The sequence below is a fragment of the Dendropsophus ebraccatus genome, chromosome 12 (assembly GCF_027789765.1).
Source record: "Dendropsophus ebraccatus isolate aDenEbr1 chromosome 12, aDenEbr1.pat, whole genome shotgun sequence".
Lineage (NCBI taxonomy): Eukaryota > Metazoa > Chordata > Amphibia > Anura > Hylidae > Dendropsophus > Dendropsophus ebraccatus.
Window position 1 is genome coordinate 56134025 of NC_091465.1, and position 26133 is coordinate 56160157.

At 42.3% G+C, this 26133-nt stretch overlaps 1 protein-coding gene across 3 annotated transcripts in view; it reads right to left on the bottom strand.

The window, feature by feature from the left end:
• Positions 1-325: 325 nt before the first annotated feature.
• IFT46 (intraflagellar transport 46) overlaps positions 326-26133 on the bottom strand; it is a 47407-nt gene continuing 21599 nt past the window's right edge. For 2 of the 3 annotated variants that reach the window (XM_069946520.1, XM_069946518.1), the window contains exons 6-12: positions 24089-24182; positions 21623-21751; positions 21251-21375; positions 20441-20507; positions 20303-20363; positions 2573-2658; positions 326-1175 (exon numbers count right to left, since the gene is read on the bottom strand). In XM_069946520.1, coding sequence (XP_069802621.1) covers positions 1080-1175; positions 2573-2658; positions 20303-20363; positions 20441-20507; positions 21251-21375; positions 21623-21751; positions 24089-24182 — 658 coding nt within the window. In that variant the 3' untranslated portion in view covers positions 326-1079. The remainder of the gene's footprint in view (positions 1176-2572; positions 2659-20302; positions 20364-20440; positions 20508-21250; positions 21376-21622; positions 21752-24088; positions 24183-26133) is intronic. The other variant, XM_069946519.1, reaches the window with a different exon arrangement.

A 26133-nucleotide genomic window follows, 5' to 3' on the forward strand; every position in this document is an offset into this window, starting at 1 on the left:
AAAAAAATAAAACCTTTTACAGAAAATAAATGTTCCTTAAAATCGCTCTATTCCCATGCTTATAGCACCTTTATCCTCTGGTCTATAGGGCTGTGTGAGGGGTCATTTACTTTCTATCGTTACCTATCGTTGCGCATATGCGACTGTTTGATCACTTTTTATTACAATTTTTCTGGATTTGATGCGACCAAAAATGCACAATTTTGCACTTTGGAATTTTTAGCGCTTACGCAGTTTACCGTGAGGTATCATGAATTAAATAAATTAATATTTCGGGTGATTACGCACGCAGCGATACCAAACATGTTTGTTTGTTTATTAATTTATTTTTATTTATAAAATGGGAAAAGGGGGGTGATTTGGACTTTTATTAGGGGAGGGGGTTATTTATTAATAAAAACACTTTATTTTGTTTTCACATACAGTAATTAGAAGCCCCCTGGGGGACTTCTATATACACAGCACTGATCTCCCATTGAGATCAATGCTGTGTATATAACAGAGCACAGATCCATCAGATCGGTGCTCTATTATAATGGTCTGTTGCAGACCATCTGAATGGATTGCCGAGCCGGGATCAGCGTAATTCCGACGCTGAGCCCTGGCTGGCTCATTAGAGCCAGCCGTGGCTAAGACCTGCGGTCCCTGGCTGCACATAGCAACCGGGGATCGAAGGCTACAGAGAGGGCTCACGCCGGGAGCCCTCTCTGATCCTCCTTAACGGCCGCATGGCGAGTACACCAGTCATGCGTCGTTAAGAGGTTATCCAGCGCTACAAAAACATGGCCACTTTTCTCCCCTCTCTAGTCTCCAGTTCAGGTGTGGTTTGCAATAAAGCTCCATTTACTTCCATGTAAACTGAGTTTGTCTGGAGACAAGAGAGGGGGAAAAGTGGCCATGTTTTTGTAGCGCTGGATAACCCCTTTAATCTCTCACAGTAAACCTAGCAACAGCTCATGAAACGCCTAGGCCAGGCTTGTCTTTATGGGTACCCAGCTATACATTCTGTATAATGTACATGTTAACTGGAGAAACTCAGTAATGTGTGGAATGCAGTGACAGGTAAGAGGAGTAGTTCTTTAACTGTAGTGTATGCGTTCTGTATCAACACTTGGCGTTGCAGTTTTCCCAGAAGAGATCCTCTCTTTCTTTCCCTCTGCCAAAGCTTTAAAATGCTGTTAAAAGAAAAAGGAGCTGTCAGTAACATATCATACCATGGCACTGTGGCAGCCAATATGTAGTGTTTATATGATTTTAATAGTTAGAATTCGAAAGCACAAAATAAGAAACCCAACAAGTCATAAAACACCAGCATATAATGGAACTGACTTGGCCAAGAAGTAATACATCATTATGACCAAGGGTCAAGCACATATAAAGCAAAGGTGTTACAATAAAGTGTACACCTTTGGAAGTCCATCCATATATGACCCACCTCATGCTTCCAGCAGACAAAAGAAATTGTATTCACTATATAATAGTTGCACAGTATTATGTGCACAGTGCACTCCATGATGATGTATGAGGTGAATACAAGTGGCGTTGTGGGGTCTAAACAAATACCAGAGAATGGCTGCACTGAACCATGTAAGTGATACATAAACCTTAAAAAGAATATGTAATGTATGTTCACTACACCCTACTGTGAATATTGGGAGGTGTGTACTCCGAGTGCACTACTATTCTGACGCCCAGAAATAATACAAAGTGTAAATAGTACGTAGGCTCTCTAGGAGTAGGAACTATATATCTAATGTTTGTGGAAGGTGAATTACGAAGAGGTAGTTATCATTAAAACTTTTATCTTCTTAAAAACACAATTAAAATGTTTTTCATAAATTCATATATCATAAACATCATCATGTATAATAAATTTTCATGAATTCATATATCAAACATAATAAACAAATAATTCAGTTTATATAAAGCAAATGATAGCTTTAAAACCCAAACCTAGTGACAGAGTCTGTTTAATCACATTGTCACATTGAAAATGTGCATGTTGTGAAAAGAATAGACTGACATCTACCTGCAACCAATCAAATAGTACGTAGTACTAATATACTATATATATATATATATATATATATATATATATATATATATATATATATATATATATATATATATATACATACATATATACACACACACACTATAATATAATACTATATTTCCTAGAATGCAACAAGTACAGCATAGGTTCTGCATAGGAATTGAGCCCATTTAGCTATTTTAGCTCTGCAGAACTGTGAAAACACAAAGCTATAAATTATATTTACAGAAGTACCCTCTGTCATCCATTGTAGAACAGGTACAGTCAAATTTTCGAGATCTCCTCATGGTTCAAAGCAGAGTGTACAAGGTTAAGGTTTACCCCATGAACACAATTAAATCGAAACCACTACTGAGGGCGAAAAAAAAAATCTTACAACCTATCACCATCAGCCACCTAACCTGCAACATAAAACTGATTCCTTTTTGGTGTCTAGAAGAAACCAACCAAACTAGCCAGCTAGATAGGTCTTTTTTATGTCATAGTAAATAGTCAATGATGAATTCCTGTACTTACTTGAGAATTCTTAAATTCCGAATAGAGAGAAAATAGAACATGTAATGACTGTATTCGACTCTTGTAAACAGGGATGTCCAGTAGAGCTGAAAGAAACATAGAAAACTGCTCTCAGAAAAACACCACTTGCTCCATGTAGTCTGCTGTTTTAGTATTTCTCTTCTTATTATCTTAGGATAGATATACATTTATCCCAGGCATGTTTACATTCAGTTATTGTAGATTTCCCTACCACATCTGCTGGAAAATAATGGGGAGAGAAAAAAAGGAAAGGCAGGAGGCGGCGCCTTTGGTGCTTGGTAGAAAGATGGTCGTTACGATTTGAGGCTCACCTTGAAGCCCCTTGGGCTTTGTGCATATCACCCCTACTCTGGGGTATTTGTACAGGTTCCGACGTGACTGTAGTGTCCGCTTGCAGGCTGCAGGGAAAAGCTAGCCAGGAGTGGCGCTCCGGGATACTCCCAAAGATGGGGCACGTGTATGCAAAAGTTAAAGTAAATAGAAAAATTTGCCAAACTCCTATGGAGGCCAGCGCTTCCGCAAAAGATCACTGGCACGAAGAATTAGAAGTAAAAATGAGGATTTATTTAAATATTAGCACAGATGTAATGAGTTTCAAAAGCAACAGCTTTCTTCATCAGACAGTGTGCATACATGTTATGGTGACAGGCTGGGTTTAAAAAAGATACAAAAGGGCGCCAATCCCGCCCGCTTAGGTTGCTAGGATACAGTAAACACAGAAATAAATACAATTGTAAAGTGACTGTAATGTTAAAAGGCTAGAGAACCGATACAGATAAGAACAACGTGATTTGTATATACTGTGTAGAAAAGCACAGTAGCGGTGGATCAGGAGCAAGGGTGTGTACTGTAGATCCAATCGGAGCGCGGCAGCTCGTGGATGAAGTACAGCCCCGATTCCCCATGGGACCGTGGCGTTGTACGGTAGCTGTGCGCTTCTGACAGATGAAATCTCTATAGGTATCGGCTGTGTACAGCACGGGTGGGTTCCTGTGTCAGAAATGTCATGCACCGCATGTGGAGGAATGTACAAAGTAAAAGTTAATGTGTTCGGGCATGACATTGATAAAACCAAAATATATAATCATGGCATAGGTAAAATTATGACGGACAATAAGTCAAATATGCAATAGAAAAAAACAAAACATAAAAACATGAAGGACGATTGGTAAAAATATACAATAAAATTTGCAATAAGAAATAATGTACAGTAAACGTATCTATGGTAAAATGACAGTAAAAAAATGATAGTAAAAAAAGGGGGGGCATCACAATATCACTACATGAGATGCAAGGAAGAAAGGGGATGATAAATAGGATGCAAATATATATGAATTATAATGAGGTACATATGTTAATAATGTACAGTGACCAACATACCATAACAAGGCTGGGAAAGAAATAAAGTGATATAAAATAAATAAATAAATAGATAATGAATTCACTGGACTGAAATCTAAATGTGTATCATATAACATACCCGAAAGAAGACATATATAGTAAGATCAGTCACATGATTAAGGACAAGCAGAACTACCAGAAATAACAGAACTTACTGTACATTTTCAATGTACTCGTTTAGCCCCTTGGGGGCCAGGGTTTTAATTTTGAAAATCCTGAAGTTTAGACTTTTTCTCAGTGTTTGAAATCTGTGAACACCCGGGGGAACTTGTTCAATGGGGGTGATTCGGAAGGGGCAGAAACTGCATTTTGTGGATTCGGTGGCGTGCCTGGAGACGCTATGTAGAATGACACCCTTTTCGACATTAGCTCTGTGTTGATTCATTCTGCGAAGATTTTGGGTGGTACGGCCCACATATTGTATCCCACAGCGGCACTCGAGCAGGTAGATGACATAGGCTGATCCGCAGTTTAGGAAAGATTTGATTGGAAAAGTTTCTCCTGTGGCTTGGGACCTAAAATGTGTGGCTTTGTGTGTGATGTTCAAACAACATTTACATGCTCTAATGCCACATTTGAAACTGCCGAGGATTGGAGGTAAGAGTGATGTGTTGGTATTCCGGGGTTTGATTCTCCTAAGTTTGCTGGGGGCCAGAATATTCTTCAGGGATGATGATCTCCTGTAGGTGACAGTAGATTTGGTGGGTACTATGTCGCAGAGGAAAGGATCTTGGCGAAGTTTACCCCAGTGTTTGCTTAGGATATTCTTGATGGCCTTATGATTTGAAGAGAAAGTGGTAATGAAATTGAGCCCGTACTCTGTTGGGATGGTGGTATCTTTTTTGCCTGATTGTAGACATTGTTTCTGGCTTAGTGCTTTTGCTCTCAGGGCTGATTGTTTCACCAAAGACGGGGGATATTCTTTGGCCAGGAATCTCTTGGTTAGGATCTTACTTTGTTGGTTGTAGTCTTTTGTATTGGAGCAATTGCGGCGTATACGCCTAAATTGACCAAAGGAATATTGGTGATCCATTTCCTGTAATGGGCACTTTTGTAGTGTAAATAACTGTTGCTGTCAACTGACTTAAAGAAGGTTTTGGTGTGATTTTTTATCCCTTTCATGAACTATATCTAAAAATTCAGCGTGATTAGTGTATGAGTTATGTGTGAACTCTAGACCCCAATTGTTGGTGTTGATGTCTTTGATGAATTTCTCCAGTTCCTCGGTGGTGCCGCTCCAGATGATGAAAATATCATCAATGTATCGCAGATAAGTGACACATTTATCAAAAAGATGGTGCCTATAGATGATGTCGAGTTCAAAAAGGCCATTTACCAACCAACACCAAGATATAGAGTAACAATGGTAAGCACACCATGACATATCAGCTAGAATTCATTCTTTATTGAAAAATCACAAATACAAAATAATCCGGCAAAAATACATGTAAGAACCCCCCTAAAAACAGTTAAAATCGATCCTCATGAAACAAGAGTTCAAAAAGGCCGACAAAAAGATTTGCAAAACTTGGTGCAAATTTGCTGCCCGCACTGCTGTTGGTATATATTATCATCAAAATGAAAAATATTGTGTTTCAAAATGAAATTAATTGATTCCAGAATGAAGTTGACCTGTACACTAGGCATGGTGGAGTCAGTATGTAGATACAGCATTAATCCCAAGGCCGTGGTCAATGACCGTGTATAGGAAAGATATGTCCATAGTGAGGAAGACGTAATTCTCTTTCCACGGAATTGGAGTAATCTTTTCAATGAAATGGGAGGTATCTCGGGTGTATGATTCAAGGGATTTAACATGTTTTTGTAAGTGTATGTCCACGTAGTGTGATAGGTTACTAGTGAGGGAGTTAATGCCGGAGATAATAGGTCTTCCCGGTGGTCTCAAAGGATTTTTATGGACTTTGGGAAGGTAGTAAAACAGGGATAATGAGGGTTCAGTGACCGTAATATATCCAGACTCTTGCTTATTCAGAACTCCTGTAGAGATGCCTTTGGTGATGAGAAGTTGATATTCCGTATGGTAGGAGGACAGGGGGTTAGAGGGGAGTGATTTGTAGAATTTGGTGTCTGAAAGGAGGCGACGAGCCTCTGTGATGTAGTCTGCTCGGTCTAGCACGACTATCCCTCCCCCTTTGTCTGCTGGTTTAAAGAAGTATTCCCCCCAAGAGCTAAAGAAATGTAATGCTCCCAAACCTAGCTGGCCTTACTCACCAAGTCCCCCTGAGTATTTTGAGCCATCTCCCATCTTTCTAGCTGCTGCCGTCCTGAGTTACAACTTTTTCTAAAACATGGTCTATATCCAAGATAGGAAACTACATTTCCCATCATGCAATGCTTCTGCCTGATGATGGTGAAGTAGCAGAGCTGAGACAATGAAGGAGATGATGAGAGTGTAGCAGAGCTGAGTTGGCGGAGACGGTGTAGCAGAGCTGAGACAATGAAGGAGATGATGAGAGTGTAGCAGAGCTGCGTTGGCGGTGACGTCGTAGCAGAGCTGAGTTGGCGGTGACGGCGGAGCAGAACTGAGTTGGGGGGGGCGGTGTAGCAGAGCTGAGTTGGCGGGGACGCCGGTGTAGCAGAGCTGAGTTGGCGGGGACGCCGGTGTATTAGAGCTGAGTTGGTGGGGACGCCGGTGTAGCAGAGCTGAGTTGGCGGGGACGCCGGTGTAGCAGAGCTGAGTTGGCGGGGACGCCGGTGTAGCAGAGCTGAGTTGGCGGGGACGCCGGTGTAGCAGAGCTGAGTTGGCGGGGACGCCCGTGTAGCAGAGCTGAGTTGGCGGGGACGCCCGTGTAGCAGAGCTGAGTTGGCGGGGACGCCCGTGTAGCAGAGCTGAGTTGGCGGGGACGCCCGTGTAGCAGAGCTGAGTTGGCGGGGACGCCCGTGTAGCAGAGCTGAGTTGGCGGGGACGCCGGTGTAGCAGAGCTGAGTTGGTGTTAGGAAAATATTTAAAATATATATCATAAAGGGTTAATTTAAGGGTTGATTTAATATGTATTATTGATCCATTTATGTACAGTGTAAGAATAGCAGTGTGCCAGGGAGAAGGACACAGTAAGGTATGTGAAGGAGTCTTCTTGGCTAAATAAAGATTTAGGGTCTGCTGAGTTGACTCCTGAGTAAGCAAGCTCTATCTCTGTATTGTACCATATGTTGTAAAAAAAGTCAGCTCCTTGTCTCAGCTGTTATAAAAGCTAAGCCCATTGTGTCTTCCTCAGACCTCACTCTAGATGCTGTCTGTGTGAGCTCTCCCGGCTAGCTGGAAATAAAGAAGCTTGCTATAACCTCGGTGTTTGGTCCTACTTGATAGAGAAGAATTTTCCTTACAAGTTGGTCCTTCGAGCCGGAACCCAACATCTCCAGCTCCTGTCCAGTCGTGGCCTGATACCGTGCACGGGGAAGTCTGGGACTTCTGATGGAAAGACCTCCAACTGAATTGTTGTAAACAGAGGCCAGCCCACCTGTTCGGGAGCGGAGTGACGGGTTCGTATTTATAGTCCTTCAGAACGGGACCATTCACCTGGGTTAAGGTAAGACCATTCTGTGTTGAGTCACTAAGGTCACTAAGGTATGGGATACGACAGAGATAAGGATATAGGGCAAGGATAAAGTATAGCTTGAGTTTTATATTGCTTATGGTCTGGTCTATCGTCCACAGCCACTGTGAGAGGCTACAGGAAAGAATACTCCGTGCATGCCCGATAACCGAAAGGATTGTGATAGTAGAGAATTCTCAGGGAAGTGACTATAATGTGCTACGTAGAGTATAAGGAAACTGATCTGGATCATGTATATTGAACGTTTATTTGGTTTCTTTTGTGTGTCTTTGTCTTTCTATTTTGTCTGCGAATAAATGTTGCAAAAGTAAGAGTTGGGACAGTCTCTTACACCCCCGCTGTGGTCACCAAGGGTGAGCGGCCTTACTGTTCTGTGGACTTTGGTAATTGGCCCTGTGCGTACAGGGTGCAGCGAGCATTGAAGTCCTGGGAGAATAACGGTTTGGTAAGCGGTTCTTGACCCACAGTCTTGAACGCAGCGAGCATTGTTATTCACGAACTAGATTTCTAGTTCATCCCACATGCCCAACAAATTTGTGTCACCATATATGAGGATCTCTGAATGGTCTGTGTGACTGGATGAGTGACTGATATAAGGAATTCATACATAAAATTCCTGACTGTATAAGGGATCCCGTTAGGAGTGATTTCTTATTACTGAATAAGAAATAAGAGGGAGGAACACGTCCCCAAGTAAAATCACAACTATTATATGTATTGTGTCTCGTCTCAAGAGTCTCTCATGAATAAGTCCAGTGTTGGTGATGTTTGTGATTTTCCCGTTTGTTGGGTAGATATTCATTGTTTGGAGGGATTCTCTTTGATTATCTTCCTCCTGTTTTTGTTTGCTCTTCAGTTGTGTTTTAAGATCTATATAGATCAGAGACGAGGGTATTTTCCTTTCAAAGTATTTTAAGAATAATACCTTGTCAGCTGAGTAATTATGAGCAATTAAGTACGTAAATCATTGGGATGTGGCTGCTTTTGTTGTGATGGGAGACAGGAAGTGATATATACTTAGTGTTAGAAATTGAATGAAAGGAATGTGGGAAGAGTTTGTGTCACAGCAGAGCAGGTTCTCTTGCTGGGAAGACTAGTAAGTAAAAAGCTGGTCTGATGTTATATGATGACACTAGAATGGATTACATCTTATAATATAATTTGGGAGATTTACAATGAGTATATATGAAAAGAAACAATATATACTATGGTATGCATGTGTGATATAGATTGCACATGTTTTGTTCTATTGTGAAGCTGTTTGAATCTTAGGTTGAGGGAATGTGTGTGATGTGATGGATCCATTTGAATTGATATGTAACAAAGTAAAATCCACGTGGTGATAGGTCTGAGCTTATTATGATTCTCTCAGACAATAAGTTTGTTTTTACAATTGTAGTAAAGCTACTAATGTGGTACTCGGACAGGGGTGTTGTCTGTCGTGACGCCAGCACTGTAGTAGTGTACAGGTAGGATGCGGGTACCTGCTTTTAACAAGGCTTGTGAGGGTCCCTGGGGCTCTTGTCATGGTATTCCTGAGTGGTAACTGATCCACCCAGACTAGCAGTACCGCCACCCACAGTGAGATGAAAATAACCCAAGGGGTACGGTGCAGTGTGTGGGTGCTGGTGAGATAGAAGACAGAGTCCCAGATAAGATAAAAAATAATAGCAGTTGAAATAATCTTGATCACTTGATACTAGGTACAGTAAGCAAAAAAAAAAAAAAAAAATATATATATATATATATATATATATATATATATATATATATATATATATATATACAGTCTTTTTAGTGCTGAAACTTGGTGGATAGTGGAATCTTTAGTAACAGGAGAAAGAGTAGCAGTGTAGAGAGGGCTTGGATTAGGGTGTTCCTTGGCTGAGCACTGCATAGCGTTTATGGTAGTTTGTTTGGAAGAAATCTGGAGCTTTGCTTTCATCTGCAGCTGTGCAATATACAGTAACATTAAGTGGTAAAACTAGAATTCTACCTCCATCACCACTTAAACTTTTGAAGAACTTTTGTGACAGGTGTCAGACAAAGAACCACAGTGGTGGGACACCACAACTAATCTGTCCAATTATAACGTTTTATTTCACAGTTGCTGGATGACGTCGAGAAAGCCCCGGTATGTAATAATGTCACTAATTATCTGCTTACATTTCAGGTACAAATTTATCCAGAAAGAAGAAGATAATAGGCTATACTTAGTACTGCAATTTTGATTTGATAATCATTTTTTATTTTGGCTATTTTTGCATTTTTTGGTCATTTATTCATTTTTTAAGGAGCTCCATGTTTTTATATTTTCGTATGAAATGTATGGTGTGCTGGGCCCATGTGTGATCTATGCTTGTATATGTCTGTATTATGTGTCTGTTCATGCTTTGTGTGTACTGTGTCACCATCGGACAGTAAGATAGAGTTTATCCCCAGACAGCAACTAACGGGGAAACAAGAGGAATACAAATTCACCCAATTCAAGGGGGTGGAGACTGGTGTCATAGAAGGGAGGAGAGAGGTGGGACCCCAGAGGGAGAAGGACAATCTTTAGGTTAAATGTAACAGTTCTTGCTCCTCTCAACAAATATGTTATGTCCTAACAGAAAAGGGAAAAGAAATAAAGCAAGATGAAATGAAGGAGCCTGCAGATATCTCTATACACATAGTGGTGATATACACATAGTGGTGATATACACATAGTGGTGCTATACACATAGTGGTGCTATACACATAGTGGTGATATACACAAAGGGGGACATGTATCAAGCAGTGTACCTTGTGCTCCTTAGTATTTTTTGGCGTAAGTGTGATGTGCACAGCCCTTCGTCAGATTTACTAAACAGTGTAGCTCGGTGTATGTGTGAATATGACAGCTTACTCCAGTTTTTTGCCTTCTTGACATTTGTGGGCGTGGTTATCCGTAAGAATATTCTCACCCGGGATTTATCATGTGAGAATTTTGAAATTTTCGCATTTTCGTTCGCATCTGTACTCCAGTCCCAGGGTAGCGGAACTTTTTTAACCAGGGTCAATTCATGAATACCTGCAGTAAAATGCACAGCGCCAGGGAAGCTATAGCAGGTGATTTATGAACCAACATGTGAATGTTCATAAATACCTTACTAGGCTGCAAACATATAAGCCAGTGCACAGTGCTAAAAATATTCGCAAAAAAAGGTGCAAATGATAAATGTCACCCAAAGTGATGTTATACACATAGTGGATCTAAATGCTGATTAGAATTTGTGTCACATGATATTAGGGATGATGATATTAGTAACAGAATGGGTAAACAAATGTGCAATCCTACATGAAGCTCTAGTTGTATGTCCACTAGGTAAATATATACTACCTAGTAATCTTTTCAGATTTACAGCTATATTGAGCCATGGGACAAAGTCATGTCTCAACAGGGGGGATGGTAGAGGTGATATCTAAGGGATTTCTAATTACTAATAAAAAAAAAAAAAAAATTGTCTATCCTGCTGTTTGGTAATTACTAATGCATTTATAAGGTGGATAGAGGTTTTTCCTACAGGCAATCCAGATGCCATCACTGTAACTAAAGCACTGGTGAAAGAAGGTATTACTGGGGTTTGGATACCTGGGGAAAAAAAAAAAAAAAAAATACAATGATAATGGGTCCCACTTTGTGAATAATGTCTTCAGTGGCGCAGAGTTTTAAGTTTGAACTAAAGAATCCTTGTGCCTATCACCCCCAGTCTGTAAGGTTGGTAGAAAGACATAATAGTGTACTTAAGAATAACCTCAGAAAGACCATGGATGAGACAGGGACAAGCTTGGTCTAGGGTTTACCACTAGTAATCCTAAATATGCAGGTTACACCAGCCCCATCAGGATGAACACAGAATTTCTCACTCGGTTCCAGATGATGCTGTGAATCTTTCTTTAACTGAGAAACCAGAAGACTGGATCCTAATAAGGAAATATTTATATAATCCCAGGTGGGAGGGTCCATATCAGGTATTGTTAACAACCCCCAGTGCAGTAAAGATGGCAGAGAGAACGTCCTGGATACACCTGTCACATTGCAAGCTGGTCAAACCACTACCTGATCAATAGGGAGAGAATAGGGAATCACCACCATCTCCTGAGGCAAAGTCTGACTACAAAGGGGGGTCTTCCTATTAGAGGGGGCTCGTCTCAAACTTCAGTGAAGAAACCAACGGCTGACGGAGACTTAGGGTGATTATGGAATTCATAGGGAAAAGAAAGTATGGTAGTGTGTGGACACCATCTGGGCAATCGTGGCTAGGAAGAAAAACAGGTATGGGGGTTCAAAGGCTAAAGAGTGGTCCTACTCTCCTCTGTAGTAATGATACTGCTGGGGACAGTGGTTTCCTTTATAAAAACCCTTGGGGAAACTAGAATTTAGGAGGGTAATAGGTAGAAGGTCAGGGTTAATTGTGACACTGGCTTAGACTAGAATCCTGTGACATAACATTCTATGTGGGGGAAACATCCACGGTAGAGTTCTGCTCCCTGGTCTGCAATGCATCCTTCAATTGTATCAGGACTCTTTTCTACCTTCCAATGGAAAATGTAAAACATTCTCTTTGTTGTATCCAACAGTGAAAGGAACAGACGTACCACCCCTGGTCACTGCCTACCCTGGTAACTATACATGCTTTGCTCGTTCGGGATCAGGTAGGTATGTAGGGGACTTGATAGAAGAGTATTGTTAGAAACTTGGAGCGTAACATTCGACTCCGAAAATTATTTAGCATCTTGGTTCAGAAGTCAGACTGCAATGAGAGCCGATATTTGGTGGTTGGGTGGAGATAAGCAGCTGAGGCTTAAGCTCCGGCCTACTGGTATGGAGTCTGTACTGTGGTCCAGCTACTGATGCCCTTCCATCTGTTCTCAGCAGGAGACTATAAGTGGAAAAGTGAGAGGACCTTGTTTACCAAATGGTATAGAACTGAGAGGTCAGTCCCTGGAGGGTCCTTTGACCCTAGAATCTATAAAGAGATGAGATTGGAGTCCCTACAGGTGTACCGAACGAGTTCAAGACCAGAAACCAGGTGGCAGCAGGTTTCCTTCATTGGTGGTCTACAATAAACAATGTGGATTGGATATTATAATCAGTAGAGATTGGTTAATTATACTAGAGATGCAATAAAGGGCATTGCAGACCAGCTGGGTCCAACCTTATAGAGGGCAAGATAGGATGGCTCTCTATACGCTGCTGGCTGAGAAAGGAGGAGTATATAAAATGTTTGGTACTTATTACTGTACTTTTATTCCCAACAACACCTCTCCAGATGGCAGCATCACAAGAGCACTAGAGGGCCTCACCGCCCTCTCAGAGGAACTGGCTGAAAATTCTGGGGTTTATGGTCCCTTCACATCATGGATTAGAGGATGGTTTGGCAGATGGTTCGAAGTAGTGAAGTCCATCCTAATCTCCTTTGCACTTATCATCAGTGTACTGACTGTGTATGGATGTTGCTGCATTCCGTGTATCAGATTGTTAATCCAGAGACTGATTGACACTTCAATAACTAAGACCATGTACCAACAAGAAATTACCATAGAAGAATCTTATGATGATGATGATGATGATGATGATGATGATGATGAAGAGATGACCACTCCATGACGGAACATGCAAAGGCCTTAGACAAGCAAACAGGAAACTTAAATAATTGTGGACTCTTTATGATAAAATGTTAATCAGGGGGGAATGTTAGGAAAATATTTAAAATATATATCATAAAGGGTTAATTTAAGGGTTGATTTAATATGTATTATTGATCCATTTATGTACAGTGTAAGAATAGCAGTGTGCCAGGGAGAAGGACACAGTAAGGTATGTGAAGGAGTCTTCTTGGCTAAATAAAGATTTAGGGTCTGCTGAGTTGACTCCTGAGTAAGCAAGCTCTATCTCTGTATTGTACCATATGTTGTAAAAAAAAGTCAGCTCCTTGTCTCAGCTGTTATAAAAGCTAAGCCCATTGTGTCTTCCTCAGACCTCACTCTAGATGCTGTCTGTGTGAGCTCTCCCGGCTAGCTGGAAATAAAGAAGCTTGCTATAACCTCGGTGTTTGGTCCTACTTGATAGAGAAGAATTTTCCTTACAGTTGGCGGGGACGCCGGTGTAGCAGAGCTGAGTTGGCGGGGACGCCGGTGTAGCAGAGCTGAGTTGGCGGGGACGCCGGTGTAGCAGAGCTGAGTTGGCGGGGACGCCGGTGTAGCAGAGCTGAGTTGGCGGGGACGCCGGTGTAGCAGAGCTGAGTTGGCGGGGACGCCGGTGTAGCAGAGCTGAGTTGGCGGGGACGCCGGTGTAGCAGAGCTGAGTTGGGTGGGCGGAGCCAGTCGCGGGCGATTGCCGGCGGCGATTGCGGGGGGCGGAGCTTGCCGGCGGCGCTTGCGGGGGCGGAGCTTGCCGGCGCCAATTGCGGGGGCGGAGCTTGCCAGCGGCGATTGCAGGGGGCGGAGCCGCTGGTGAGTGTGGAGGCTATGCTGCGGGGGATGCTGCGGGGGGGGGGGGGGCTGTGTGCTGCGGGTGCTGGATGGTGCATCGGGAGGCTCTGGACACAGGGGGTGAGCTCTGGACACAGTGGGGTGAGCTCTGGGCTGGGGGTGACAGGGTGGCTGCTGTTAGAGAGGGATGCAGTCACAGCTGCACTGATCACTGTCTCCCTCTGTAACAGCAGCCACCCCATCAGTGTTCTCAGTCACTTCACTGTGCTGGGACTGAGGACACGTGATGCCGACACGGAGGGTGGGGGCCAGGAGCAGGGAGCGTGTCAGGTTGGACTGAGGTCTGATGATTCCCTGCAATCCGTGGGGGTGAATGCAGCTGGATAACAGCAAAACTGTGCAGAATCCATAATAACTGTATATTGGAAAGATGGAAAGCTACGGGTGGGCAGCGTATTAATGCAAAAATAATTTTGGGGGGAATACCCCTTTAATGACGATTGAGGTGTCTTTGGATAGCTGTTTGAGGGTAGAGTTTTCTACACGTGATAAGTTATATTTACATGTGGGTGTACTGGAGGTGAGATTCTCAAAGTCAGCTAATACTAGGGCTGAGTAGGTCTCCAAAAAACTACCCCTGCTGTGAATGGGATAGAAAGCGGATTTGGGTCTTAGTCCGCTTTCAATTGGTGGAGGGATTATGTCACAAGTGGTGGTATCGGTAGTTTGGGTAGTGTGATGATAGATACTTTTTATGTTGAAGTGGCGTTTAAGTGTAAGTTTACAGATGAAAAGATTGAGGTCCAGGAAAAGCTCAAAGTCGCTACTTCGATTGGTAGGGCAAAAGCTGAGACCTCTTTCTAGAATGCCTTTTTCCAGGTGGCTGAGGTTACGTGTGGAGAGGTTAAAGATTTTGACCTTTTCTACTTGATCAGTTATCGGAGGTTGATGGGGCTTGGGAGATCTGTTTTGTTTCTTTTGTCGCTTTTGTTTACACAGTTGGCCTCCTCGGGATCCTCTCTTCCTTTTCTTTTTAGTCCCAGTGGTGTTGCTATGTGAACTAGTTCTGACGTTTGTAGTTTCACTACTGAGGGGAGGGTCGGAGTTTGATGGACCTGGGGAGGGAGTCCTAAAAAAGACACATGTTCGATATGGGTTTGATCAAGAGGGGATTCCAGCTGGCTGTGGAGACTAACATTGAGGGGGGTGAAAAAAGTGGAGGTAGGAGAGGATGGGGAGCAGAGCGGAGTGGTATTGTTAGGATGTAAAGTGAGAACAGAGTCATTAGGGTCAGTGGGGTCACTGAATCTTCCAGAGGGTAAGATGGGGGGAGATGAGCTGTGGTGAGGAAAGGCATCCAATAGGTCTTGGGGTATCTCAAGTAAGTACAGTAAGTTCTGTTATTTCTGGTAGTTCTGCTTGTCATGTGACTGATCTCACTATATATGTCTTCTTTCGGGTATGTTATATGATACACATTTAGATTTCAGTCCAGTGAATTCATTATCTATTTATTTATTTATTTATTTTATATCCCTTTATTTCATTCCCAGCCTTATTATGGTATGTGGGTCACTGTCCGTTATTAACATATATACCTCATTATAATTCATATATATTTGCATCCTATTTATCATCCCCTTTCTTCCTTGCATCTCATGTAGTGATATTGTGATGCCCCCCGCTTTTTTTACTATCATTTTACCATAGATACGTTTACTGTACATTATTTCTTATTGCAAATTTTATTCTATATTTTTACTAATCGTCCTTCATGTTTTTATGTTTTTGTTTTTTTGTTTTTTTTCTATTGCATATTTGACTAATTGTCCGTCATAATTTTACCTATGCCATGATTATATATTTTGGTTTTATCAATGTCATGCCCGAACACGTTAACTTTTACTTTGTACATTTCTCCACATGCACCCGTGCTGTGCACTGCCGATACCTATAGAGATTTCATCTATCAGAAGCGCACAGCTGCCGTACAACGCCACGGTCCCATGGGGAATCGGGGCTGTACTTCATTCACGAGCTGCCGCGCTCCGATTGGATCTACAGTACACACCTTCGCTCCTGATTGGCCTTCGCTACCCCACGTGACTCCCAGCTGCAGACTCACAGTAACCATAAATGTATTCCCTTTACTAACACTGCCACATTATCTCCATAGCGGCAGCGAATCCACCGCTACTGTGCTTTTCTACACAGTATATGCAAATCACGTTGTTCTTATCTGTATCGGTCCTCTAGCCTTTTAACATTACAGTCACTTTACAATTGTATTTATTTCTGTGTTTACTGTATCCCAGCAACCTAAGTGGGCGGGGTTGGCGCCCTTTTGTATCCTTTTTAAACCCAGCCTGTCACCATAACATGTATGCACACTGTCTGATGAAGAAAGCTGTTGCTTTTGAAACGTGTTACTTCTGTGCAAATATTTAAATAAATCCTCATTTTTACTTCTAATTCTTCGTGCCAGTGATCTTTTGCGGAAGCGGTGGCCTCCATAGGAGTTTGGCAAATTTTTCTATTTACTTTCACATCTGCTGGAAGTTAGTTCCAAGCATCTACTGTTCTCTTTCAGTAAAGTAATATTTCCATGTTGCTTCTAATCTTTCCCTCAACTAACCTTTCACTATGTACTCTTGTTCTTGTATTCAGTTTTTTCTTTATTAAAGGGGTTGGCCACTTTATAGTAAAATAGGTCAGTATACAGTATAAGTAACTATACTCATACTTAATCCCTGTGTACCTCATAGAGCTTAAATCAGACTCCCCTCCTCCAGACTGTGTCCACCTACTCTGCTTTGTTTCTGTCCATAAAATGGCCGACATGGAGGCGCATGTGACCATGCCCCGCCCCCTGTGTCCTCTATAGACATATACAGGCTCCGTGGTGGACACTGGGGGCGGAGCTCGGTCACATGCTCCTCCATATAGGCCATTTTATGGACAGGAACACCACAGAGCAGGGCAGCACAGCCAGGAGGAGAGGAGTCAGATTTTAGCTCTATGGTATATACATATACATATGCCTATGCATATGCCTAACCTCCTTAGACTGACAACTACTGGGCTGTAAGTGGGCACAACTATACTGTACACTGAACTATTTTACTATAAAGTGGCCAATCCCTTTAAAAACACTTCCCTTTTGAACCATATCTAGTCCTTTAACATATTTAAAGAGTCACTGTCGTATTTTTTTTTTTTTTTTTGCAGAAATCAATAGTCCAGGCGATTTTAAGAAACTTTGTAATTGGGTTTATTAGCCAAATCTGCCATTATCTGCATGTAAAAAGCCTTTTCCCAGGTCCCCCCCTCCTTCCTCTTTTTCATCCACTCTGAAAAATCTGAAAATTGTGACTTGTTGCAGGAGACGTCCCCTGTCTGTTCTAGGGAGAGGGGAGGGGGGAGGAGGAAGGAGGGAGTTAGCCGGCAGCAGAAAGCAGATAACAGAGGATTACAGGCACGGAGCTGGGTGACAGCTGTAATCTGAGCTCAGACAGGTCACTGGTGACTGTCACAGGAGATATCCGTGAGGGATTTGTATATTAACTCTTTGTTGTCCTGTTTTGGTCTTTTCTTTAGCTCTCTCCATAGGAGAACAATGAAGACAGGGGGGAGAGCTTCAAACTGCTTTTTCATGATAAAAATGCATTTTTCGGATAATAAACCCAATTACAAAGTTTCTTAAAATCGCCTGGACTATTGATTTCTGCAAAAAAAAAATTCACGACAGTGACACTTTAAAGGTTTCAATCATGTCCAGCCATTCCCTTTTCCCTCCAGACTATATGGATTTAGATCCTTAAAGTGTACCTGTCATAAAAAAACTTTACTGATCCGGGTGTGAGTGTTCAGACCTGTACCAATCGGGAGATAGAGCGGGGAGAAGACACGCTGCAGTGCGTCTACTTTCCACTCAATTTTTTTAAATTTTTTAAAATTCAGAGCAGAGAGTGGACATGCTGCAGCGCGTCTTCTCCCCGCTCTATCTTTTGATTGGTACGGGTCTAAACACACTAGGCTGATCAAAACTTTTGACATGCCTCTATTACATGTAAAAAGTTTTTTATAGTAACAGGTACACTAAGTCTTTCCCGATACATTTTATGCTTCAGACTGTCCACCATTTTGTAGCCCATGTGGTTCTTAGTTTACTAATCAGAAAGTATCAGAGGGGCAGTATAGTTTATCTTATTGTATTATGTATCTTATGGTATTCCTAACAGGTACGGTCATCCTTTAAAAAGCCAAACATAGCAAAGAAAATTTTGCTAGAAACCATGGTCTCAAACACATAGACCCTGGGGATGCCATTTTAAGCTCATAGGCACAGGAGCACAAGAAATCTCTTGGATCTCCAGACAGCTGCAATGAGATCCCCTCACTGGCTGGTTTGATTTGTCATTGCACCTGTCTGGGGATCCGATTCCTGTGGCTCAAAGGGTGCAGGACTGGAGAGAGGAGCAATTCTTGTTATCAGAACTAGGCGAGTATTCATATTTCCTGAATGGAGGCACAAGGAGTAATATTTCTATATGGGGACATTAATATTACATGAGGGAACAGAAGGTATCATTAAAGGAGAAGTCCGGCCAAAATTAATTTTTGATATGTTGTTACTTATGAAAAGTTATACAAATTTCTAATGTACATTAATTATGGGAAATGCACATATACTGCTATTTCCCTTAATTTAGTAGATCAGGAAGTGTTAGAAATATCTGAAGAAGTGACGTCACGACCCAGGGTGTAATTCCTATGGAGTGTCCAGCAGGGGGCGCTCTCTATATAGAAGTCTATGGGACTTTATTGTTTCTATGGGTTTCTATGTAATGTAATGTAATGTAATGTAGTGTACAGTGCTTTATTGAATGAATACATCTATGGAATACTTTGGGGAGCAAGTGTCCTTACTCCACAAAGTATTGCATAAATGTATTCATTCAATACATTCAATACACAGTAAGCCCGCCGATCCGCCGCATTTCCGCCGCATTCCCGCCGATCCGCCACACGCTGATCCGCCGCATTCCCGCCGATCCGGACCATATACATTGAACTACAGCTCCCATCATCTGCTTCTAGTATGAACAGGTGATGGGAGCTGTAGTTGGGTAATGGATATGACATGCCGCCGGGCGCAGGGGGGAGCCGCTCAGTACACAGGAGCACTCCCCCCTCCTCCTCCTCCTTCCGGGATAACTTCCGCCTATACCAATGCTGACTCCCTGCCTGGCCGCTGCTCTCCGCTCACATATACCGGCTCCCGGCATCAGCGCGGACACCAGGATGCATCGGGAGCCGGTATGTATGGGGGGGAGAGCGGAGAGCGGCGGCCAGGCAGGGAGTCAGCATTGGTATAGGCGGAAGTTATCACGGAAGGAGGAGGAGGGGGGAGCGCTCCTGTGTACTGAGCGGCTCCCCCCTGCGCCCGGCGGCATGTCATATCCATTACCCAGCTACAGCTCCCATCACCTGTTCATACTAGAAGCAGATGATGGGAGCTGTAGTTCAATGTATATGGTCCGGATCGGCGGGAATGCGGCGGATCAGCGTGTGGCGGATCGGCGGGAATGCGGCGGAAATTCGGCGGAAATGCGGCGGATCGGCGGGCTTACTGTGTATTGAATGTATTGAAAGAATACATTTATGCAATACTTTGGGGAGCAAGGACACTTGCTCCCCAAAGTATTCCATAGATGTATTCATTCAATAAAGCACTGTACACTACATTACATTACATAGAAACCCATAGAAACAATAAAGTCCCATAGACTTCTATATAGAGAGCGCCCCCTGCTGGACACTCCATAGGAATTACACCCTGGGTCGCGACGTCACTTCTTCAGAGATATTTCTAACACTTCCTGATCTACTAAATTAAGGGAAATAGCAGTATATGTGCATTTCCCATAATTAATGTACATTAGAAATTTGTATAACTTTTCATAAGTAACAACATATCAAAAATTAATTTTGGCCGGACTTCTCCTTTAATGACTTAGTGCCACCTGCATATGCCTAACCTCCTTAGACTGACAGCTACTGGGCTGCAAGCGGGCACAGAGGCTGTGAATTAAAGGAGATAGGCTAGCTAACCCCAGGCTCTTTCTGTGCTGTGGAACGCACTGTGTGCACATGAGCCTTTGTTACATGTTATGGTATTGAACGTTTGGGTGGTGTGCACAAGCTGTGTATCATTCTCAGTATAGTTTAGTTCACTGCAATATGCTTTTCAATACTTTTCTAACTTTTAACTTACCGAGTATCATATCTATGTAAGTGGGAAGATCACAGTCCAATTCTGCAGTTGGCAAACTTATCTGGTAAGATGAAAATACAAGGACGGTTTAGCTGAACTGTTCCTGCAATGTCAGAAGTTTAACAATTATTATCTCACCTTTCCAAGGCGTTCCTCAAACTCCAAAGGCCATTCCTGCATTAGAGTTTCCACTTCAGGCATAGGTCTAGTAAAAATATATATACTGTTATTTATACTGTACATACAGAGAACTCTTAGTACATACAACTGTGGAGGTAAGGGCCTTGCCTGATGCTTGCCAAGCAGAAAATAAGTAAAAACTAATTCCTGCAAATTCTCCAAATAATATCCTAACAATGAGTAGTAGCCCATCAATAGTCTGCATTATAACAGAATTTCAGGGGAAAGTGTTGCATTTAGTGTATACAGTGTAGGTGCCATGTCAGCTTGACAGACAATATGTATACACATATCATATGTTAAAGGGATCCTGTCATTAGTTTAATGCTATCCGAACCACAAGCAGCATGACAGAGACAGGAGTCCTTACTACGACCATGAAGGGTTCACTCCGAAATACTGTAACATAGTAATGTCATCTTGGCATAATGAGTTGTACAATCCAGTCTTGGTGGTCCCTCTAGCTGAAGAGTGGAACTGTTTCTGTACACCAAAAGAGGTACATTAGTTCCCCTGGAATAGGATTATATGAGGTACAAGTAGAACATATAGGGGAAAATTTAATAAACTGGTGTAAAGAATTGTCTTAGTTGCCCCTAGCAACCAATCAGATTCCACCTTTCATTTTCCAAAGAGTTTGCAAGGAAAGAAAAGTGGAATCTGATTGGTTGCAAGGGGCAACTGAGCCAGTTCTACTTTATACCAGTTTGATAAATCTCCCTCATAGAGTGTAATACTAGTCATATTTACTGGAAAACAAGCCATCACCTGCTATAGTGAACAGTGGCTGGAGGTTTTGAACGATGTAATTCACTGATACTTTCAATCCAGGCATCAATGGCTTTATGATTCTTCTCTGCATTTTCTAAAGTCTTCACTTTTATCTGCTGCTGCTTGAGAAATAACACATTAATAGTGCAGGAAATGCATAGAAGAGATTTGGGACTTTATTTGCAAACAGTGAATATAACAGTCCCCTATACTCTGTCAACTGCCTATTACAAGCTATATATATATATATATATATATATATATATATATATATATATATATATATAAAAACTAATAGCTTTCAGGCCTAAACACTGTATCAACATATGCACATAGGTCAATCAACTAAGTTACAATATATCAACTTACTGCAACACTGTGTTGCTTGGAATTCTCTGACAGCCAAAGAGCCATAACTGTGGGGTCAGACTGCTTTGTAGATGGTTCATCAAGAGTTAGAAGGCCAAGCTTATCTGGTTTATTATCAGGTCGTGGAACCTGCAAAAAGAGAATGGATGCATAACAGTAAGGTATAAACTCATATTTAAATACTGTGCTTTTTTTGTTTTTTTACTACTAAAGGGCCCATTTACACTGTGGAAAACAGGCAGAAATCCCGAGCAGACCCCTCGCCCACGGACTCCACTCAAAATCCCGCCTGCTGCCTGTTTCAATGGGATGCCTCAATTCTTTGAGCGAAGAGGTGTGAAGAGTGTGAGGCATCCCACTGAAACAGATCGCTCAGCAAGCGAAATTCTGAGCGGAGTCCGTGGGAAAAGGTTCTGCTCGGAATTTACGCCTGTTTTCCGTAGTGTGAACAGGCCTTAACAGTTTTTGGTTTTACAGCTTCTTTTTTTCCCAGGAGAAATTATTTTACTATTCAGCCTTGGATACACCAAAGGCTGGTCTTTATTGATGACAACATTTACACTTTTCAGATATCTTTGGTTCTCATATAACTGTATACGTGCACTGCAGACTCTTGGCCTGGGCTAAGCATAGCTTGTATGAAATGCTTATACACAGGTTACTGTACCTTTTGTCATTGTATACTGTGATGTTTACATAATTTAATGTAACCACCATACGCTATTCATACGTCATTTTTATTGATTCACATTCTTTAGGAATTTTCATTACTTCAAAACAAAGTAAAGAAAAGGACTGATAGGCAGTGATTTCTGCCTCAAAAAGAGTGACTAGTTAGACCAGGCGGTAACGAAACCTAATCATATGCTGGGCTTTATATCAAGAGGTATAACCAGAAGCGATCCTGCTGTATAGAGCTCTAGTGAGATCACATCTGCAATACTGTGTCCTTACCTACAACATATAACGTATTCAACCTCATCAAAACATATTGTTAAAGGGGTAGTGCAGCGTTTAACATTTATTCACTAAATAACACACATTAAAAAGTTATACAACTTTGTAATGTGTGTTATCTAGGTGAATGGCCCCCTTCCCCGTGTTCCCCCCACACCGGAAGTGTGGTGCATTATACTTACATTGCTGTCAACCCCGGCCGCCATCTTGGGTCGACGACATCATCTTCGGGAGGCCGGCCGAACCGCTCAAGCCGGCCGCCCTCTGCCGCGTCCTCAGCTGCTCAGCCGCGATCGGCTGAGCGGCTGAAGACGCGGCAGAGGCGGGGCAGCATGAGGGACGGCTGGAGCGGTTCAGTCGGCCTCCCGAAGATGACATCGTCGACCCAAGATGGCAGCCGGGGTTGGTGTGTATAATGCACCACACTTCGGTGGTTGGGGGAACACGGGGAAGGGGCCATTCACTTAAATATTTAACACACATTACAAAGTTCTAAAACTTTGTAATGTTTGTTATTTAGTGAATAAATGTTAAACGCTGCACTATCCTTTTAAAATAGAAGAGGTCGAAGGATATGAAAAAAGAGAAAGGTGAGACATGATTGAAACCTTTCAATATGTTAAAAGACTAAATAAGAAACTGAACACAAGAACAAGGGGTTCAAGTCTAAGGCTATGTTCACACTACGTAAAAGTACGGCCGTTCGTACTTTTGGCACGGTGGAACAATGTCTTGATTTTAATGGGATCCTGGCCGGAGCGTATACACATCGTATACGCTCCGGCCGGGATCTGTGCGGCCCCGCAAATAACTGACATGTCAGTTTTCTGCGGCCGGAATTCAGTGAATTTCCGGCCGCAGAAAACCCTGTCAGTTCACACAGTAAATCGGGCGGCTCCGGCCGCTTGCTTCACTGTGTGCTATGGGAAGCTCTGATGCGGGCGCGCGCTGATGCGCCCGCATCAGAGCTCTGCGACCGGAAAGATCATCCGAGATGATCCGGCCAGTGACCGGCTGTTCCGTGACTCGGCCGGGGTCACGGAACGGCCGGTCTCTTACGTAGTGTGAACATAGCCTAAAAGGTTAGTTGGGGGTAAGATCAGAAACAATATGAGACAATATTACTTTAATGAAAGAGTAGTAGATGATTGTAACAAGCATCCAGCAGAAGTGGTAGGTAAATCTACATGAATTAAATTAAAAATGCCTGGGATAAACATATATCTGTCCTAAGATAATTAAAAAAGGAAAAAAATATAAGGGCAGACTAGATGGACCAGGTGTTTTTTTTCTTTTGACAGCTTTCTATGATTGTAAAATCCGCAAAGTGAGCATACCTCAACTGCTCAAAGCAAGTTTATTTTGTTTGTGCTTATTTTTTATAACATTACAGTTTAATAAGATATAAAAACAAAAACCATTCCCATGTATGTACATTTTGTGTACTTCCGTAGTGTTGTAGGCAGATTATTTTTTTATCATATACTAGTCTTTAATGTTAAAAGCTACCTTCAGAAATGCATCAATATCTCCCACAGCAGGAATAAAGTCTGGGATAAAAGGTTTCAGCTTGTGGTCCAAATCTATGGCATGTGGTGTATATCTGAAAAAAATGCAAGAGCTTTAGGCTTACTCAGGCTGTAACATACACATAGTAGCAATAGACACATAGAACAATGTTGCGCTAATTTTGCACAGCAATAAAGCAGTGATTGCCCAATGTACACATATTAAAGCGACTCTGTACCCACAATCTGAGCCCCCCAAACCACTTGTACCTCCGGATAGCTGCTTTTAATCCAAGATCTGTCCTGGGGTCCGTTCGGCAGGTGATGCAGTTATTGTCCTAAAAAAACAACTATTAAACTTGCAGTCCCGTGCCAAAGGCCATTGCTTAGAGTATCTGTGACCTAACTTTGTACCACCCCTCTGTCCCTCCTCCCCACCCTCTTCATCATTAGGAATGCCACTGAAACATTTTCTCCTGTCTGAACATTGCACAGGTGCCTTAACGATCCAGCCCATATGCAATGTTCACACAGGTGAGGAATAGGAGAAATTCTGCCTGGAGCATTCCTAATGATGATGAGGAGGGCGGGGAGGAGGGACAGAGAGGTTGTGCCAGCCTAATGCATACACAATGTAAGCCACGGCCAAAGGGCACAGGGCTGTCAGTTAAAAAGTTGTTTTTTAGGGCAATAACTGGATCACCTGCCAAAAATGGACCCCATGACAGATCTTGTATTAAAAGCAGCTATCTGAACGTACAAGCGGTTTGGTGGGGTCAGATTGTGGGTGCAGAGTCACGTTAAGGATCCTACTTTTATATAAAGCCTCACGGTACTGTATCCTGTGGAGTATGACTTTTTTTTTTAATGAACCCGGAAGTCTGTACTATTCAGTCCCACAAATCCTGACAGATGGAATCTAAATGAAGATCAAAAATGACTGTTGAGTAGTGAGGGTCTATAGAACTGTTGAAAGCATATGCCAGGACCTATTCTGGCATTTATGTTAAAGCAACGTGAAAAAACAGTTCTGGGCACAAAGTAAGGCTGACAGAGTAATGACACTTCATGTAATAAGGAGGAAACTGATCTACGTCCACCTTTGGCTTAATTTCTATACTATACATCCATTTACATGACAAATTTCGGGAGAAATATCCGTTGACCATAAAAGAGAAGTGGGAGCCCAATTTGGGTCCTCTCGAGTATGACCTGTGGAAAGAGGTCTTGGGGATGATACCCCAACTATCTGTAGGTAAGCAACACAGCTTGTCCCAACTATATCTTCTGCACAGAGTATACAGAACTCCTGCATTCTTATTTAAAGTCGAAATTCGTCCTAATGCCTTATGTCCCAAGTGTCAGAGAGAGACGAGCGAGTGCATATGTCCTGGCGTTGTCCTAAACTGACAAGGTACTGACAGGATGTTGCCTCCACTGTCCAGAGAGTGTTCTGTGTTCAATTAGAGCAATCCCCCTTGGTCTGTGTTCTAGGCTATGTGGAGGATATAGACTTGACGAGTCCTGAAAAAGCTGTCTGTTGCCTAGATATTATATACAGGCAGGAAATGGATAGCACAATCCTGGCTTGACCAGGACCCCTTGATGATTTGTGTCCTGATCACTAAAGTTAATTGCCTCATAGCTAATGAAAAATATGCCTATGAGAAACAGAAGGCATAAAAAATTTGGGCCCGTTGGGCTTGGCACCTTTGTCACTTATAATGGGCAGGGCCACTCCCTCGTTAGCCACCTGAATGATAGTTTTGTGGAGGATGCTGGAATTGGAGGCCTTTATAGCTGGCAGGCTTTATTATATAGATTGTATTCTTATGTTATAACAGAAGACACAGAGACTTTCCTTTTCATAATAGGTTTATTAAGATACGCTTTCCTCATTCTTGTTGGGCTTTCCATACAGCATACTAAACATTGCCAAAACGTTTTTTGTATTGTTTGTTTGTTCTTTCTTTGGCTACGTTTACACAGAGCAAAAAGGGGCGGATTATGCGAGGAAACATTTCCGCCTGAAATCAACTGACACTG